The 16973-nt window shown below is 37.6% G+C and overlaps 1 protein-coding gene across 12 annotated transcripts in view; it reads left to right on the forward strand.

The window, feature by feature from the left end:
- Positions 1-16973, forward strand: part of AOPEP (aminopeptidase O (putative)) — a 214066-nt gene that overhangs the window by 46753 nt on the left and 150340 nt on the right. For 10 of the 12 annotated variants that reach the window (XR_008574756.1, XR_008574760.1, XR_008574761.1 and 7 more), the window contains exon 9: positions 1383-1631. The exons of the other annotated variants lie outside the window; for them this stretch is intronic. Coding sequence is in view for 5 of the 10 variants with exons in the window: in XM_054810922.1 (XP_054666897.1) it covers positions 1383-1631 (249 nt within the window). In the remaining 5 variants the exon portion in view is untranslated. The remainder of the gene's footprint in view (positions 1-1382; positions 1632-16973) is intronic. 12 annotated transcript variants of the gene reach the window in all.

Below are 16973 nucleotides of genomic sequence, written 5' to 3' on the forward strand. Positions count from 1 at the left end.
ATAAGATAATGGAGATAAACTCTTGGGCAGCAGGAAGAGGAAGGATTTATGAAAGAAGTTGTTGAAATATGTAATGTAATTTATGTCCAAGTGCCAGTAAGTTTGATATAAGGAGACTGTATCAAAGAAAATGTTAAATGGTGCTAGGGTGTTAAAGTATGTTTCCTATCTCTTCATGGTCATTAAGGACTTGGCAACTTTTACAAGAGATAGGGTAGCTTTGCTAGCTTTCATGTTCTTGGCTAATCTCAACTCTGATGATTAAATACAAAGTGATGTTGTTTTAGAGCAGAAATATACTGGGTTAGATCACCCTTGGGAAAAAAAATATAATGATGGATGTAGTTTCTTTGCAGATGTAATCAATGAAATAGCTTAGAGTCCACTTCTTTTACAGAAAAAGTTATGTAAGGTGTTGAAGTGTTTGCACTTCAGCAGAATGTACTCCTTTTCTACATATCATTTTGTTTTGTGTGTCAGCACTCACCTGGAGCATGATCTTCCAATTATAAATGCTTTGGGCAATGCTGGGTGCAATAAGTGCTTTGCCTGTCCAGGCATAGTAGAACCAGCTTCCTTAAGTTGAAATCTCAAACCAAGGAAAGGCTCTATGCTGTGCAGAAGACAGGCTAACAGGTGAAAACATGAAGCTGATTTCTGCTTAGATATGAGTTTATTTGGGCAGATAAATTATTGTGAAGATGTATGACTCAGTGTTTAGGAAGGATTTAACTTACCCTTCCTTCCTTCCAGCTACAGCTCTGAATATCCTGCAAAAGTAATGTAAAGTAAGCTTGATCCTAATGTGATATTGTCAAATGTCTACAGTGATAGACCTGAATTGATATCTACTGTTGTTTTTTCTTAAGGGGAAAAAAAAAAATCAGTAAAAGTTCCTGGAGAATTTTAGTAACAACAGAAAAAAAACCTCCCTTGGAATTTCATTCTCATTGCATTTCATAAGTTTGGGTTAATATGTACAAAATTTTATTTTCATAGTCAAGTTTGAATAGGAATTTTCTGAATAAGTATTTTTGTATTGTTACTTAGTTTTCTTTATATACATTTTGAGCGCTTCTTCTTTTGATGCATAGCTATTTTAAAAACAAGGTTTGATTAGTCTTTTTTTTAGTTATGAGTAAGTATATCAGTTCTACTCAGACATGTAGTAGAGTGTTTTCACAGTGCTGCACATGTGTGAACAGTGTGAGAATACAAATGAGTTGGTTTTATGCAAACTAACTCTGTCATTCTGATGTCTAGATAATATCCTTGTCTTAGCATACTCAGTTGTGCACATTTCTGGTATCACATTAAACTATTTTTTCTTTTGTTTGTTTGTTTGTTTGTTTTATTGTTATTGTTGTTGTTGTTATTGTCAGATGGCATGAAGAAATCTGTGGTCATGTGGAATATCCCTGCCGTTTCCAAAATCCTACTGCCAGGTTGCAGGCAGTCATTCCTTATAGACTCTTTGCTCCCTGGTGCCTTATGGAACATTGCGAAGAACATTTGCTTCAGCTAATTCCTCAGTGCCTCTCAGCTGCTTACACCACACTGGGTATCCATCCCTTTTCCAGGCTTGATGTATTGATAGTTCCTTCCAACTTTTCCAGTCTGGGAATGGCTAGGTAAAGAAAATTCTTAGTATCTCATTTCCTGTATTTTGTTAGACTCCTTTTTATCAGCTAGTTAACAATGTCAAATTCCTATCAATATAAAGATGCTGTGCTATTTTTCTTAAACCAAACTTAAAACTCAAGATCTGGCTTCATGTGGGTAGGTTTGTTTGCATCTTTTGTGCTATGTTCTTTAATTTTAATTTTAACAGGGCTCAGGGAAGGAAAATACAAGCTCATTAGACATCTGGGTCTGAACTTCCTCATTTGCCAAACTGAAGTTCTTTTATTCTTTCTACTAATTTAAATACTTGATGCTGCTATCATTTTGTCATGTTTTCTTTTGGCGTTGATTTTACCATTATGTCTTGACAGAACAAGAACATGTTAAAATCCAGACCTAGAGTTTATTCATAAGCCTTTTGTGATTTATGAGTTTCTAGTCAAACACTGGTATTTGGAAGCTCAGTAGGGCAAACTGTTAGGATTATATTATCAATTTTTCATGGAATTGTGGAGAATAAAAAGCCTAATTAAATATTTTTGGTTTTACAGTATAATTTCCAGTCGTGCAATGACAATAGAATTTTAGCTCTATTAGTTGTAAGGCAATGCCTAGCAATTGAAATTCCCCATTTGCTTTTTATTTTTCTTAAAAATATATATATTTTTAAGTTGCTAATGAGACAGTGTTTGTGAATAGCAGAGAAAGAAACACTATTTTTATTCACTGTTTGCCTAGTGCCAACAGTAGAGTGGATTCATTTAGGCAGATCGACAAAACATCCAAGGGAAGAATTATATGCAAAGCTGTGTTAGAATGATGTGGACTGAAAACAAAGGTGTATTCCCAGGCTGTTGGGTTTGTGTTTTGGAGCTCTTGGGACAGTTGTCAAGTAGGTTTGATATCTGAAGCAACTTCAAATTGCACAAATGGCCAGTCCAACTTCTTAGATGAACCATAAGTTTATTACTTTTTACAAACTGTACAATTAATCAAATAAGGACACATTTTGTTTCATGCTACATGTTTTGTTTCATGCTACATGTTTTGTGTCTTATTTACAAAGATTTTTTTCTACAGCTTTCCTTTTGCAGTCCTCCTTAGGGATAAAGGTAGAAAATTATGCTGGCATGCAATAATATTGTATAGTTTTTAGTATAAGTTTACTTTTTTTTTTTAAATGACGTTCTCTAACATTTAAAACTTAAGCATTCAGTGACCCTTCTCTGTCATATAAGCATTGTTGCTTTGTAGATACCTTGTACTGGTTACTGAGTTTTCAATGGTAGCTCTTTGCTCAATGAGCCCCTAAATGAAAGCATCAGGAAACTTACACGAGTCCTGGTTGCTTTGGGCACGTACCACAGACTATATTCTCTGATGCTTTGCATACTGGTTTGATTTGGAGGTAAGTGTGATGTTGCGTACTGTGTTCTTGTAGCCATATGAAATTGGTGGAACTGCTTAGCGATTTCCTTTGACTTAAAAAGCATGATACTAAAAGGTTGACACAGGTCCTTATGGATCAGCACTATGATTGAGGAAGAAACTGGCCATTTTACTGTGTGATAAGAACAGTGATCAGTGGAACCGTGAAGGGCAAGATGCACAAGTAGTACAAAATGAAAGAGAAAGGGGAGAGAGATGTCTAGGCCAAAATGACAGCATACAGTAGGAGAAATCTTCAAGATTCTGTTGTTAATATGCTACTGCTCTTTGGGAAGTTGTCAGAGCTTCCCCTGCATGTACCTTTCCCAGAATTTGTAGGGAAAATATGCCTGCAGGGTATTCCGTTGCAAAACCATCTGTAGTTATCTGAGTCCAGATTGCATGTTCAGAATATTGTAATTGTATGAGAAAAAACCCATGCTTTTATTTCCCTGTGTTTCTCCTAACTACTGGCAGTTCCAAGTGATCCATATCATTGAATATAAGTAAAGGATGAAAGAAAGAGCATGCATACTTCCTGATACTTTTCATTCAACAGTTCATCAAACCAAGCACATTTAAATTTTTCAGAGTTGAAATAAAGGAATAATTTAAGCTGTTTAAATGTCAAGCTGTATTTGGACAGCAAAGGAAATTTTTAAGTGACTCATAATAGCTTGTTTGTTCTTGTTTCATGGGATTTTTCAAATAGAGGCTTCTATATATACAGCAAGCTACTTAAATGGTTAATTCCTGTGCAGGCAATGATAATTACCTAAATGACTTAAGTTAAGAGTAAGCTATGTGCAAAACCATGTCCAAACCCACATAAAAAAAGTTAGCTATTATCTTGGGTTAAAAAGGGTGCTGTAGTATTTATTTTTTTATCTTCTAGTCTATCTGTAGCAGTATAAACATAACACAGCATGCCAGAACAAAGGGGCTGTTGTTTTGAGAATTCTAATTGTACTCCTGTCTGCCAGGGAAGGAAGCAGTCATAAATTTTAGTCATTATTTGAAGTATCAGGGTTTTACAGCATTTGGCACTTTTCTTTGTCTGTTCCTTATTAGCCAATACTTACAGTGGTTTTTATATCCCAAAATACTTCCCTTAAGGGAGATGTTTCCCCAACATTTTAGACTGTTATGAAATGATGGTAATTCTTGCATAGAGTGACCTAATCAGGCATTTTAAGCTGTCTATTCCAGTAGCTGCTACTGTGGGTCAGCTGCATTTCTCCTGAATTCTGACAGATGCTTTATGAGAAAAGCTGTAGTTCAAAGCATATGCATTTTACTTGTGTTTTCAGTACTTCTCCTCCTGTGTTTTTTAATTTACTATGGACTTCTGTATGGAAACAGGATCTTGACTGTATATAATAATTGCAATAATCTCTTATTGCTTCCTGCAGATCTTTGAAGCTGGATTTAATTTTATACTCTCTCTTGGTTTTACATTATTTAGTTCAAGATTCAATATAGCTTCTCCCAAATTTATGCTAGTAAAAGAAGAATGTGGCCTACATGTCTTTGTTGGTGCTAGTGTGTTAAACTGTACATATATAAAATGAATAAAGCATTGTGGACCAAATTTAAATAGCTTAAAAGCCGGAGATTCAATTCTTTCTGTAGAATTTTGAGAGTTTCATGAACACCTAAGAGCACTTAATTATCTGATTTTACGTTCTCTCACTAGCAGAAGGGAGTGAGTTGGAGGAAAAGGAGAAGGGAAGTGTGTCAGACTGCAAAGACTCTAAAGCTTCTAACTAGATTGTTCAGGGGAGAGATCCCTGACTTCATACTACACTGAAAGGTGTGCATCGTTCACGTACTCGGAGAGCTAACAGGTTAAAAGCAGGAGATGAAGAGCGGCACCATATTTTGATGCTGTTGATGATGACATGCTACTCCCTGAGGAACTGTCAACCCCACTGGCATTTAGAGTTATTGCATGGTTGCAAATGCCCTTATGTGAGCCAGTAGTTACTCATGTGAACAAAGCTGGCTGAAAATTTTCAAATTAAAAAAAAGGTTCTGTGTGTTCCCTGGTTGTTCACACTCTTCAAATCAGTTCATTCCCAGTCCAGTTTTGTTGATTATATTTGGAAACCTAGTGTTTCAAAATCTCTTCCCACTAACCTACAACTCAATTTCCTTTCCTTTTGGCAAAACCTGAAGAGACTCTGAATTCCTTGTTCTTTTTCATTACCTGAGGAAAAACATTCTTTCGAATACAGAGACTCTAACTTTCGGTGCTACCTGAGACTGTGCTTGAGACCTTGACTTCTCTTGCAGTATTTAATTATGTAAGTCCTGGGTTGTTTATTTTATTTTCCCCATGGAAGTTACTTTTTCCTTGATAACCATCAAGGGCCTTTCACAGTCACACCACTGTCTTGTGTTTCTATGGCTTTAGAAACTGCTTACCATCTTTCTACTTCTTCACAGCAGATGTGCTGGTATTAATTTTACTCCCCTGAGGGTTGTAAGCCTTTGCTTGCATTGAGTTGAAGTACTTTTTTTGAAACAATGGTCTTCCAAGTTTTTTGTTCCAGTAATCTTTGGACATAAGATTACTGCTTTTTCTGTTTGAATTAAAGCACTTTAGATATACTAGTTTTGTAGTAAGAGCTAGCACAATGAAAAATTCTTAGCCAAGCACTATGTGCCAATAACTTGACCAGTCACATCACATATTGCTGGGAGCTAGAAAAGTATGATGACAAAAGTGTCCCTTAGTGTGTACCATGCACTTAGGTTTTCCTTCAACACTTAGTGCTAGGAACTGCTGAAAACAGAATAATGGGACAGATGGACTTCTGGTCTTACCTAGTTTGGCTGTTCTTACAGCAATTTTGCCCAGCACAGCTAGCATGTACGTGGAACCAAAGAGCTTCTGAGCAAGATACTGACATTTTCAAAACAGGATTCCAATGTTAGGTTATGTGAATCCTATTTAGACTCTAAAATTAGTGGCCTCATTTTCAAGTATGCTGGACACCCTTGAAACCCAAATGGTGTTTGATGACAGAAACATAGAGGATGCTTGGCACATTTGTAAATCAGGTCAACTTATGTAGCTGGCTAAATATGGATTTAGCAAACCAGCTTTCAATTCCTATTTATAAAGATCTTAGTCACTCTTCTCATCTCATATAAATGGTCTTTGGTATCTTAAGAGGAAGAATATCCCTTTCTTCAAAACATGGTATATCAGCAGAACTCTTGAATCTTTCCAGGACATGTCACTAAGGTTGTTAACTTTTTAAATGACAAGAGAGAAGGAAAAGAAATAATAAAAAAAAAAAGGTGGGGTGGGGGGGAAGCACCAAAGCAGCCTCTTTGATCTGTGCGTCTGTGGCCACCATTGATCTGATCTGTATGTCTGCAGTGTTCCGATGCCAACTGATAAGTCTATAGTAAAATCAGCCAGGACCGTTGGAAAACATCCAAGTGTCAAACCTAAATGTGAGTCTTTAGTATTGTTCAGTCTTGCAGAACTGTGATTCACTGTTTGCCTCGGCTGTAGAAGCCTTTTGTGAATGTATACATTTGTATAAACTTTTTTGCACTACATTTCCAGTTGACAAAATACTTGCAAGAGTAATCCTTAACCATGAACCCTCTTTAGTCTACTTTTACATATTGCTAGTTGTTATCCACACAGAAATAATCATGTACAAAAATTATGGCAAAAATTAAAAGTATGATGTCTGGGGAAAGAAAAAAATTTTTTTAACTTACTTTTGATTCGTTATGTAGTGGAGAATCTTAACTTGGATCTTGCATACTTGTTTGTGTGTGTGGTGGTTTTTTGTTTTGTTTTGTTTTGCTTTTTTATATGAGAGACTGCAAATTGCCTGACATTTTAATTCCTGATCCTGATAATGCTTTTGTATGCCCTCAAATTTACATACAAAAGTCCTTTTCATTCAAAAACCATACTTGAATCTTTACTAAGTATATTTGTTGGTAGGATCATGACCTGGTTAGACATAAGTGAAATTTCATTTAGTGATGTAAGTGACTTTAATGTGATTTGAACTTAAAGAAAAAGCAATTGAGCTTAGACCTCCTGGAAGTATTTGCAAGTAGTGGTGCTTTGGTATACATACAGTGGGTTTTTTAACATAGAATTTGGAGCTTGAAATCCATAGTGGAGTCTGCCCAGGAGGAAATCGTATCTGTCCTTCTTGTGCTTCTAAGATGCAGAATCAAGTAGGGTATTTGGCTGAAAATACCATGAAATTTATTCATCAGTGCAAACAGAAGTGCTAAAGGAGGATTGAGGATAAAACATTTTTTTAACCTTAGGTTCTGTTTCTCTGTCCTGTTTTAGATGACCACCTATGTTGAGTTTTTTAAGAAAGGATGCAAATTACCAATTTTTTTCCCAGATGCAGTTTTTCCAGTTGGTATTTTTTTGTTTGGAAAATTACTTATTTTGTAAATTGCACACAAATATGTAAACATTGTTTATTTTAGCATTGTGGAAATTACGTATGATTTCCGTGTTGTCTATAGTACAAAGACTACCATAGAGAGTTATAAATACAGAGATTCACTTTGATTTATATGGGGTTCCTTTTAAATAGTAGCTGTTCTGGTAGATATTTGGTGTGTTTGTGAGCCTCACACACTCTGTTGCAGTGCTGCTGTAAATAATAATTCAGTATACCTATGTTTAGCAAAGGGACTCCAGAGATTTGCCTTGAGAAATGGAGAGGGAGAAATGTGATACTAGTTGGGGAGATGTTTTGAAAGAGAGAAAAAGTTGGGTATCTATTTAAAATGTTGGGTTTGGTTTTAATACCAGACAGGCAGGCAGTCCTGGATCACAGAATCACACAGAATCACAGAATGGTAGGGGTTGGAAGGGACCGCTGGAGATCATCTAGTCCAACCCCCTGCTAGAGCAGGATCACCTAGAGCAGGTTGCACAGGATCATGTCCAGGCAGGTTTTGAATATCTCCAGAGAAGGAGACTCCACAGTCTCTCTGGGCAGCCTCTTCCAGTGCTCTGGCACCCTGAGTAGAGAAGTTTTTCCTCATACTCAGATGGAACTTCCTGTGTTCCAGTTTGTGCCCGTTGCCCCCTGTCCTGTCACTGGGCACCACTGAAAAGAGTCTGGCCCCATCCTCTTGACATCCACCCTTTAGATATTTATAAGTATTGATGAGATCCCCTCTCAGACTTTTCTTGTCCGTGCTGAACAGACCCAGCTCTCTCAGCCTTTTCTCCTACGAGTCCCCTAATCATCCTCGTAGCCCTCCACTGGACTCTCTCCAGTAGTTCCCTGTCATTCTTGAACTGGGGAGCCCAGACCTGGACACAAAACTCCAGATGTGGCCTCACCAGGGCAGAGTAGAGGGGGAGGAGAACCTCCCTCGACCTGCTGGCCACGCTCTTCTTAATGCACCCCAAGATACCATTGGCCTTCTTGGCCACAAGGGCACATTGCTGGCTCATGGAGAGCTTGTTGTCTGCCAGGACTCCCAGGTCCTTCTCTGCAGCACTGCTTCCCAGCAGGTCAACCCCTAACCTGTACTGGTGCTTGGGGTTATTCCTCCCTAGGTGCAGGACTCTGCACTTGCCCTCATTGAACTTCATTAGGTTCCTCTCCGCCCACCTCTCCAGCCTGTCCAGGTCTCGCTGAATGGCAGTGCAGCCTTCTGGTGTGTCGGTTACTCCTCTCAGTTTTGTATCATCAGCAAACTTGCTGAGGGTACGCTCTGTCCCCTCATCTGGGTCGTTGATGAATATGTTGAATAAGATGGGATCCCGTACTGACCCCTCAGGCACACTGCTAGCTACAGGCCTCCAATTAGACTTTGTGCCACTTATCGCAACTCACTTAGCTCTGCCATTCAGCCAGTGCTCAACCCGCTTCACTGTCCACTCATCTAACCCACACTTCCTAAGCTTGCCTATGAGGATGTAATGTGCCTATGAGGATGTAATGGGACACAGTCTCAAAAGCCTTGCTGAAGTCAAGGTAGACAACATCCACTGCTCTCCCCTCATCCACCCAGCCAGTCATGCCACTGTAGAGGGCTATCAGATTGGTCAGGCATGATTTCCCCTTGGTGAGTCCATGTTGACCATTCGTGGTAACCTCCTTTTCCTCGACATGTTTAGAGATGACCCCCAGTATGAGCTGTTCCATCACCTTTCCAGGGACGGAGGTGGGGCTGACTGGCCTGTAGTTTACATGTAGTTAACATAATATTCAAAATGCACTGTAGGCTATACGGGCTATAACCTACAGTCAGTTTTGAATTCAGAGATCTTAGATCTGTCTTCCAGCCATCTGAACATTTAGCTTATTATATTTTGCTTTAGTATTTTCTTCCTCAAATTCGTCACTGTTCTAAGAATTTGGATTCAGTTTTTAGTGCTATAGAATTTAATTAGAATTTTAATGAAACTAGTATTAATCTACTGACAGGGTAGCAATTTAATAATTTTTACTTTTGCTGAAGTACCGCTTTACTATTTCAATAAAATAAAGCTATTCAAAATTCATCCCAGTTGGAGTCTTAGCTCTGATAGCAGTAATTCTATCTGGCAGAAAGACTGACATGAAGATCTTGGTAATCTAGAAAGCGGCTATCACCAAATATTAGTAGGTAAACTGAGAAAAGTACTATTTGCTCCTCATTTTTAAAAATATGGTAAACTGGCAACCATGGTAAAATGGTAAAAAATGGTAAAACTGGTAAAACAATGGTAAAACAGTCTTGCTTGAGTATCATTGATGACGGTAAAGATGATGATAAGTCTCTGAAACCAATTTTCCTGCCTTTGGGCCACCTTAGAGGACATAAACTCAATGATCCAGTTTTGCATGTGCTAACTACATCTGTGTTTCAAAACAAAAGCAACTCACTCTCCAACCCCCACCACCAACCCCCAGTCTCATCTGGAGTGCTGAAATGTGTCCTTCCTTATAATAAAAACCTAAAGTGAGCCTCTGCTATGAAATGTGTTAATAAACAAGCCAGATGTGTATTCTGCGGTATCAGGGAGGTTTCTTTTGCATTTCTGGTAGTTTTCCATAGAGCTTTCTTGGTGCTTTTAGAAGGCACAGTACAATATTTACCTGTCTTAAGATGCTTCACTTCTTGGATAGTACCACAAGAAGGTAACATCTCAGTCACAGATTACTGACCAAAATTAATACAAAAGGAGATGTTTTAGATTATGTGAATTTACTTGTGCTTCAAATACGCAACTTTAAATAGTTGCCATTTGTAATTTTATGAGATGAATAAGGAATATTGTTTTAAGAGTTCAAAAATCACTTGCTTCTTTTGCTGTATGGCACATAAATTGTTAAAAGGGCTCTTGGCCAGTGAAACTTGTATTTGAGTTTATTGAAGAGTTAATTGAAGAGGTAGGCCCTGCACTGCGATTAGAAAAGCATTAAAAACCCCATATATTTATTAAATAAGCATTCTTAAAATTGGCTCTTGTACATAAATTCACTTAATTCAAATGAGAAAAATAAACATTACATTGTCTAGAATAAACCTTGTAAGATGTCCCATTACTTTAAACTGAGGCCTTAAGTTGGAACATGAAGCGATTCCCTCTTCTTTCCCTCCCTATTGGCTTTAGCTACAAAAAATGTCATTTCTTCTTGTAGTAAGTGGAGAGTTAATGGGGCTCTTTTGACGATTCTGTAGAATAGTAACTGTATGTTATTAAATTCTAGGACTGGAATTATTGCAGAGCCTGCTAGCATCATTACAGTTAAGGGTGCCTAAGCATTTCCAATATAAACTTGTATTTCAGTGGTTTATAACTGGCTGAAAAGATTTGTTCCCAGCTTAAAGCTGGCATAAAATGGTTTGGCTCAGGAAAAGTGTGTGTGCTTGTGTGTCTTGTACAATATTTATGCATATTATATTTGTTATATATTACACAGATTATATATATGTATGCCCAATCATATACCTCCATGCCTGCCATTCATATATGTGGATATATATGTGTGTAGGTAATATTAATGAATTTTTTTTGTTGTATGAGTTGCATGGCATTTAGAAATTAGAAGTATTCTTTACCCTTAAAAGTGACCTGTGTATAGAGAGATAGAATATGGAGAGATGAAAATAGTAATTAATTGTCATTATTGAACACTGTTTTTGAGATTTTGAAACTAATTTTCAAAATGAGTTCTTTGTATCCTACTTTGTCTCTACCCCTGAACTTTTTTCTCCTACCAACAGAGCTGCATAAGATGATGGCAAAAGATTTTTTGTTGCAGATCCGTAGTAAAATAGCCCTTCTACTGTTTAATATTGTATTCACAATCAGCAGTATTAACAATGTTTCAATTCAGTTTCTGAGTCATGTAAGTAGTAGCAGAGTGCTCATAAATGCAGAGACTTTGCATTGTACATGCTGTAAGTGATAAGAAAGAAGATACTTTATGTTGTGGCCAATTGTCTTGAAGCCTTAAGGCTAACTTGAAAAGGGCCAAAAGAAAGGCGGTGTTCAAAGCAGCCACAGACTTCAGATTCTCTCTGATCTGATTTGCCATACCAGGTATGCAAAGCTTTCTTACTCTCTATGGTAATCCCTAGCAGTCTGCAATTTACCAGCCCCACCTGGGAAGAACCTGAATCAGATAGTAGATTTGAGATTTTAAATGCAGACTGCAAGACCAATGATGTTCAAGGCAAAAGGAAGTGCATAGAAAGCATTAAATCCATGCATACTGCTTTACCTCTTGCACCAGTTGCCAGGTGCTAATATCAGTCTTTTTCTCTGCAGCCTTGGTTTCAAGTTTAAGCAAAGAAACACCAAAGCAATGCAAACAAACTGATGGCTCTATTTTCTTTTTTCTTCTTTTTTTTTCCCTTTTTTTCTTTTTTTTTTCTTTTTGCTAAAGAGAAAAATGAAAGCTAGTAAGAGAAAGAAAAATGAACGATAGTCTTAAAGATAGGGATTTGAGATAGGAAGGAATGTGTCAGAAAAAATTGTGGACTGGAAAAGAAGGAAGATAACATAGAATTGTAGTAGGTAGTCCCAGAGCTGATGGGGTGCATCATGTTCCTCTGTATGGAAGTTTTCATAGGACACTGATTTAAGGATCCCTAACCCTTTTCTTATATGAGTAGTAGTTTGAGTACCTGCTGGTGACTACCTCAGAGAAGCCTAAGAGAATTCATGTTCCTGCAAAACGGTGATGTTACTGAGCAAAAACTCTACCAGATCCAGTCCTTGTGAGTAAAGCAATCCATCCTGAGCTCCATCTCAGGGCCAGGGAACCTTTTTGGATAGTTACAGACAGTTGGGTAGACAATTTTGGTTTACTTCTGCTCCACTCACCCACCCCTAGCCTAGAGCAATAGTCTTTTCTACACCTGTGACACTACAAGTGTGCCAGTTTTGGGCTGCCTGTTATGATAGAGATACTAACAAACTGCATAGGGTCCGTCAGGCAGCTGCTAAGATTATTAGCAGGTAGGAGGATGTGTTATATAAGAGGCTGATAAAGCTAGGTTTGTTTAGCCTGGGAAAAGACAGGACTAACTGAGACTGTAACTGCTATCTCCTGCTACCTTAAGGAGTGGTCACAGAAAAGGCAAAGCCATGGTCCGCTCAGAGGTGCACTGGGAAATATATGAGGCAACATTCGCAAACTGCAGTGAGGAAATTCAGACTAAATGTCAGGAAAAGAGTTTTCACAGTGATTGTGGTTAAGTGCTGGAACAGGTGGTCCAGGGAGCTGGTGGAACCTCCATCCAGGAGGTGGTGAAAAGAGGTCCCTACAAACTTGACTTTTTTCTGAGATTCCAAGCCTTCGTTGCTTTTACCTGCACTACTGCTTTGGTTCTTATGTTCAGTGACAAATGACACCTTCCCCTCCATGTTACCTGTATGACTCCTTCATATTGCCATGGTTCTTTGAGAGCCTTTCAACAATTAAAATACTTTGTTTTTAGAAAGTCTTGGAAAGTAGTAGGAATGTATTCTTCTTTTACAGATAGCTATTTGGTGTCTGTAGACGTGATAGGAGAATGTTTCAAAGAAACATAAAATTTCCTAATTCCCTATTCCTCTCCCATCCCATGCCAAGGTTGAGTAAGCAACTGAGTCCACTGAGTTCTGAGAACCAAACCCAACCTTCTAACATTGCACCATCCTTTCCAACATGTTCTTGTTTTAAAAGTAAGTACTAGCTATCTGCCGATTTTGAAATGCATACTCCAAACTTCTGGGCTGCTAGTACTAACAAAAATCAGTCTTTAATTGGAATAATGTATAGTGGTTCCTTGGTTTTTTATTCTTTGTTTTTAAAAACACTGGAAGCATTTTCATTCTTACCTCGTCCTGGAAAAAGCAAATTTCACATGTAGAAGTTCCAGTACATTAAAAATAGTGAAAGCTATTGAAGTTGGGGGTAAGGGATGGGATCTTTAGTGACAGAGAATCTTATCTCCTGACAGAGGATTCTAATATTAGTCTTACTGCCTGTGGTGTCATCTTATATAGAATGTTTTTGCAGTATGGCAATAGACTGGTTTTATTCACTTATTTAGAAATTCAGAATGTGGTTAAGCTTTTGGAAATGCCTTATTTGGTGCCAACAAGGTCCTCCTGTAGCATGATTAGTTCAAGAAAACATTGCATATCAGCCATTGTGAATAGGGGTGGTGGTTGTGTTTTTTCTAGGTTAAGCGTTGCTAGTTTTTCTCATCTAATGTTAATTTTACTGGTTCATTTGGTTGAATGAAGAGATGTATTTCTTAATTTTTTTGTTTGTTTCCTTTTACACTGAGAAATCATTTCAGGTGCAGTAGAATTATGATATGGGAGATTTCATTATTGGCTAGGTATAAAGGTGTCTATCATGACTATTTTTCTAAGTCTTTTTATCTTTCTGATGATACAAGCTGAGCTCAGACTGAACCAGCAGTATAGTCTTAGACAAGAAAAATGGCTTTAATTTCTTGCCTTCTGCCTCTCCCAGTCCCTCAAAAAACAAACAAGCAAGCAAGCAAACAAACCAAAACCCTCCTTCCCCTTCTCCCTCCTCCAATCCTACAATGAGTGTTCATGTGTAGCTCCAGAAAAAAAATGAAGCCATGAGCCAAAGACCAGTTATCTATTTTAGAATATGTAATTATTTGGCAATAATGTAAAAGTAGCCTAAACCAGCAGCAATTTACAACTGTTTGTTGCTAAACAAGTGCAAATTCTGTTCCTTCCCCATACACGACACATGGTTTATGATTTAATATGTTTTAAATTTGTGCTGATATTTTTATTTCAATTTTCCGAATAATGTATCCAAAGTAATTGGCTTTTGCCCGTGCAATTACAGCTTCAGCAACCAGGTAATACATGCAGCTGATGATTTTTCCTATTTTGAATATACTACAATGAATGCTATGGTCCCCATAATGCTGGTGTAAATCATTAATAACTCCATGAAGTTCTGTGTAGATCTGTCCCATGTGCATGAGATCATCGTTTGTCTATGAAACTTAACATTTTACAGCTAAATCCTAACAAATATAGAGGTAGGTACTCTTGTAAATATTTCGCCTTTTTTAGCTGTTAATGCAGATGAGGTATTAAATGCTGTTCCTAATTCTTACGAGGTATGGTGTGATATTGTTGAAATTAGGAAATCTTGTGCAAATCAGGATAACTTACCTGAGAGTTTAGAGCTCAGTACACAAAAAGCAGATTCTGATGACGGTTTTCTCATCTAGTTTGTCTAAAACTTTTGGGACTCTGGAAGAGGAAGAAATTCACTCTTTCATCTGTCCTTTAGTCTTTGTTGGGCCACTAGTCAGTTGTGCACAAAGTCACTTTCTGTGAACACAGCAATTAAACATCTTTTCATTGAGCCTTTTTTGTCTCTCATAAAATCAGGGAACAGAGATGGGATTTTCTATTACCTTCGTCAGTTACAAGCATCCTTAGTTGGGGGAGTGAAAGGGTTACATTGAGACTGCCTGCCCATTTCCACTGCAAGGCTAGTAATTTGTAGCACTGCTTCTTACACATACAAAAAAAAAGATGAGAAAGAAGAAAAAAAAAGATGGAGATTACCTTTTCACTGCTTCTCCTTATCTTCATTGCAATGTGTGTTATGCTAAGTGCGTATCTCTGCTTTGCGGCAAAGAGGCAAGGAGACTTGGCATGTGATGTCAATCCTAACAAGCGCAGGCTGCCTTCAGTACTCCAGTAGCTATGTGCATCTATACTGAGTTGTCTTCTGCCAGCCAGTTCTGTGTGCAAAGACTGTGCTCTGAGTGCATTTTATGTAATGATTTGACAGAGGCCAAATCGCTAACTTTCTCTTGGTTTTGGCTGCAGGGGTATAGAAACTGCCAGGAGGCAGAGTGGAGAAAGGCATGGGCATAGTTGTGAAATAGATAAATATGTTGTGAAGAACAGATAGAGGATTAGCTGAGCAGTGATAACATGAAAGAAAATAAATAGAAATGAGTAATGACATAGGAACCTGTGAGAGAACAAAGTAGGAAATACTGTAGCTAGTGAACATATTCCAGGCACAACCAGATAAGTAGGTGTGTTTTGCATGGCTTGGTGAAAAATAGCAAATTTCTTTCTGGGCTCTCGAATTGTGTATTTCACATCAGTGAAGGATAAACATTTATTAAGTTGCTGCAGTACCACTTTGTGAATTTTATTTCTGTCTGTTACTATTTTAATTTTCTGTAGTTACCAAAATCCACAATAAAGGAGTAGGTCTTCCAAAGTACCTAATTAGGGCAGGGACCACATAGCCCTGACAAAGAATTCCTGTGGAGTGCTTTTCCTTCTCTTACAAAGTGAAGACCACAGCAATACTTGTATGTTTTTTCATTGTGTAAGTGTACAATTTCTGTAGACTTCAAGGGAGGGTTAGTACCCTGTTGAAGGCTTCTTTTGATGTTTATTGGGAAATGTTTGCATGTTAGGATTGCTCTTTAGGGATGTGAGAGTCCTTGATGGCATTCTGAAGTGACAGAAGTAAATGGTGGACAAGGGAGATGAGCATGTTCAGACTCCATTGCAGGGATCCCAGTACTGTGTTGATTGCTTTTGCTATTTGTTGGAATCTTTTATTATTGTTATTATTAATAGTTTGTGTCCTATTTTGTGGGGTTTTTAAAAATAAATTGACCTAAAAGTTATTTTAATTTAGAACAAAACTAGAAACCTGCCCAAAACTGTGAAACAAGGTTTTCAAAGTCCTTATATGTATTTTTCCACTGATTTGATGTTTGTTCTCACTTCTGCTAGAAGGGCTTATTTGAATGGATTTCCTATGAACTGGTGCTAAAAGAGCCTATTTTCATATTGTTCCTTTTCCTTCTGCAAAGTAATATTCAGAATAGAAGTTCTGATAATAGGAAATTCAAATCTAACTTGATTGTAAAGCAAGTGGAAGGACCACAGAATGTTTACAAACACAAAAAGAACTCCATGTAAGATTTATGTTTCTCATAGTCTGTGAGTTGAACTCTTTCTGCTGTTTTTGGTGTTTTTCCAGAAGTGTGATTGTCAGGTAATTTAAAGTGAGCAACACACAGGGGCTTTTAGATCTTTCGAAATACACAAACAGTGAAATATTTACTCTGAGGCTGAGATTCAAGATTTTTCTTTTTTCCCTCCAGAAAGCTTGGGAGGAAAGACAAATTAAAAGAAAAAAATAGCATAAGCTCAAAATAATCCAGACAGAACATTTAGAACATAGACTATGAAGTGATGAAGATTAGAACTTTCTCTGCAGTGAATCATTTTTCTTCTAACCATGTGTTCCTTCCACACTTCTCCACAAGCCTTCCCAAATACATAGTTTGGCTTGTTTGTAGTGCCAGTATTCATATTGACACATTCTCTGGCAGGAAGAAAAACCTACTTATTGCAGCCATCTTCTATAAGTAGT

Source organism: Grus americana, chromosome Z (assembly GCF_028858705.1).
Source record: "Grus americana isolate bGruAme1 chromosome Z, bGruAme1.mat, whole genome shotgun sequence".
Lineage (NCBI taxonomy): Eukaryota > Metazoa > Chordata > Aves > Gruiformes > Gruidae > Grus > Grus americana.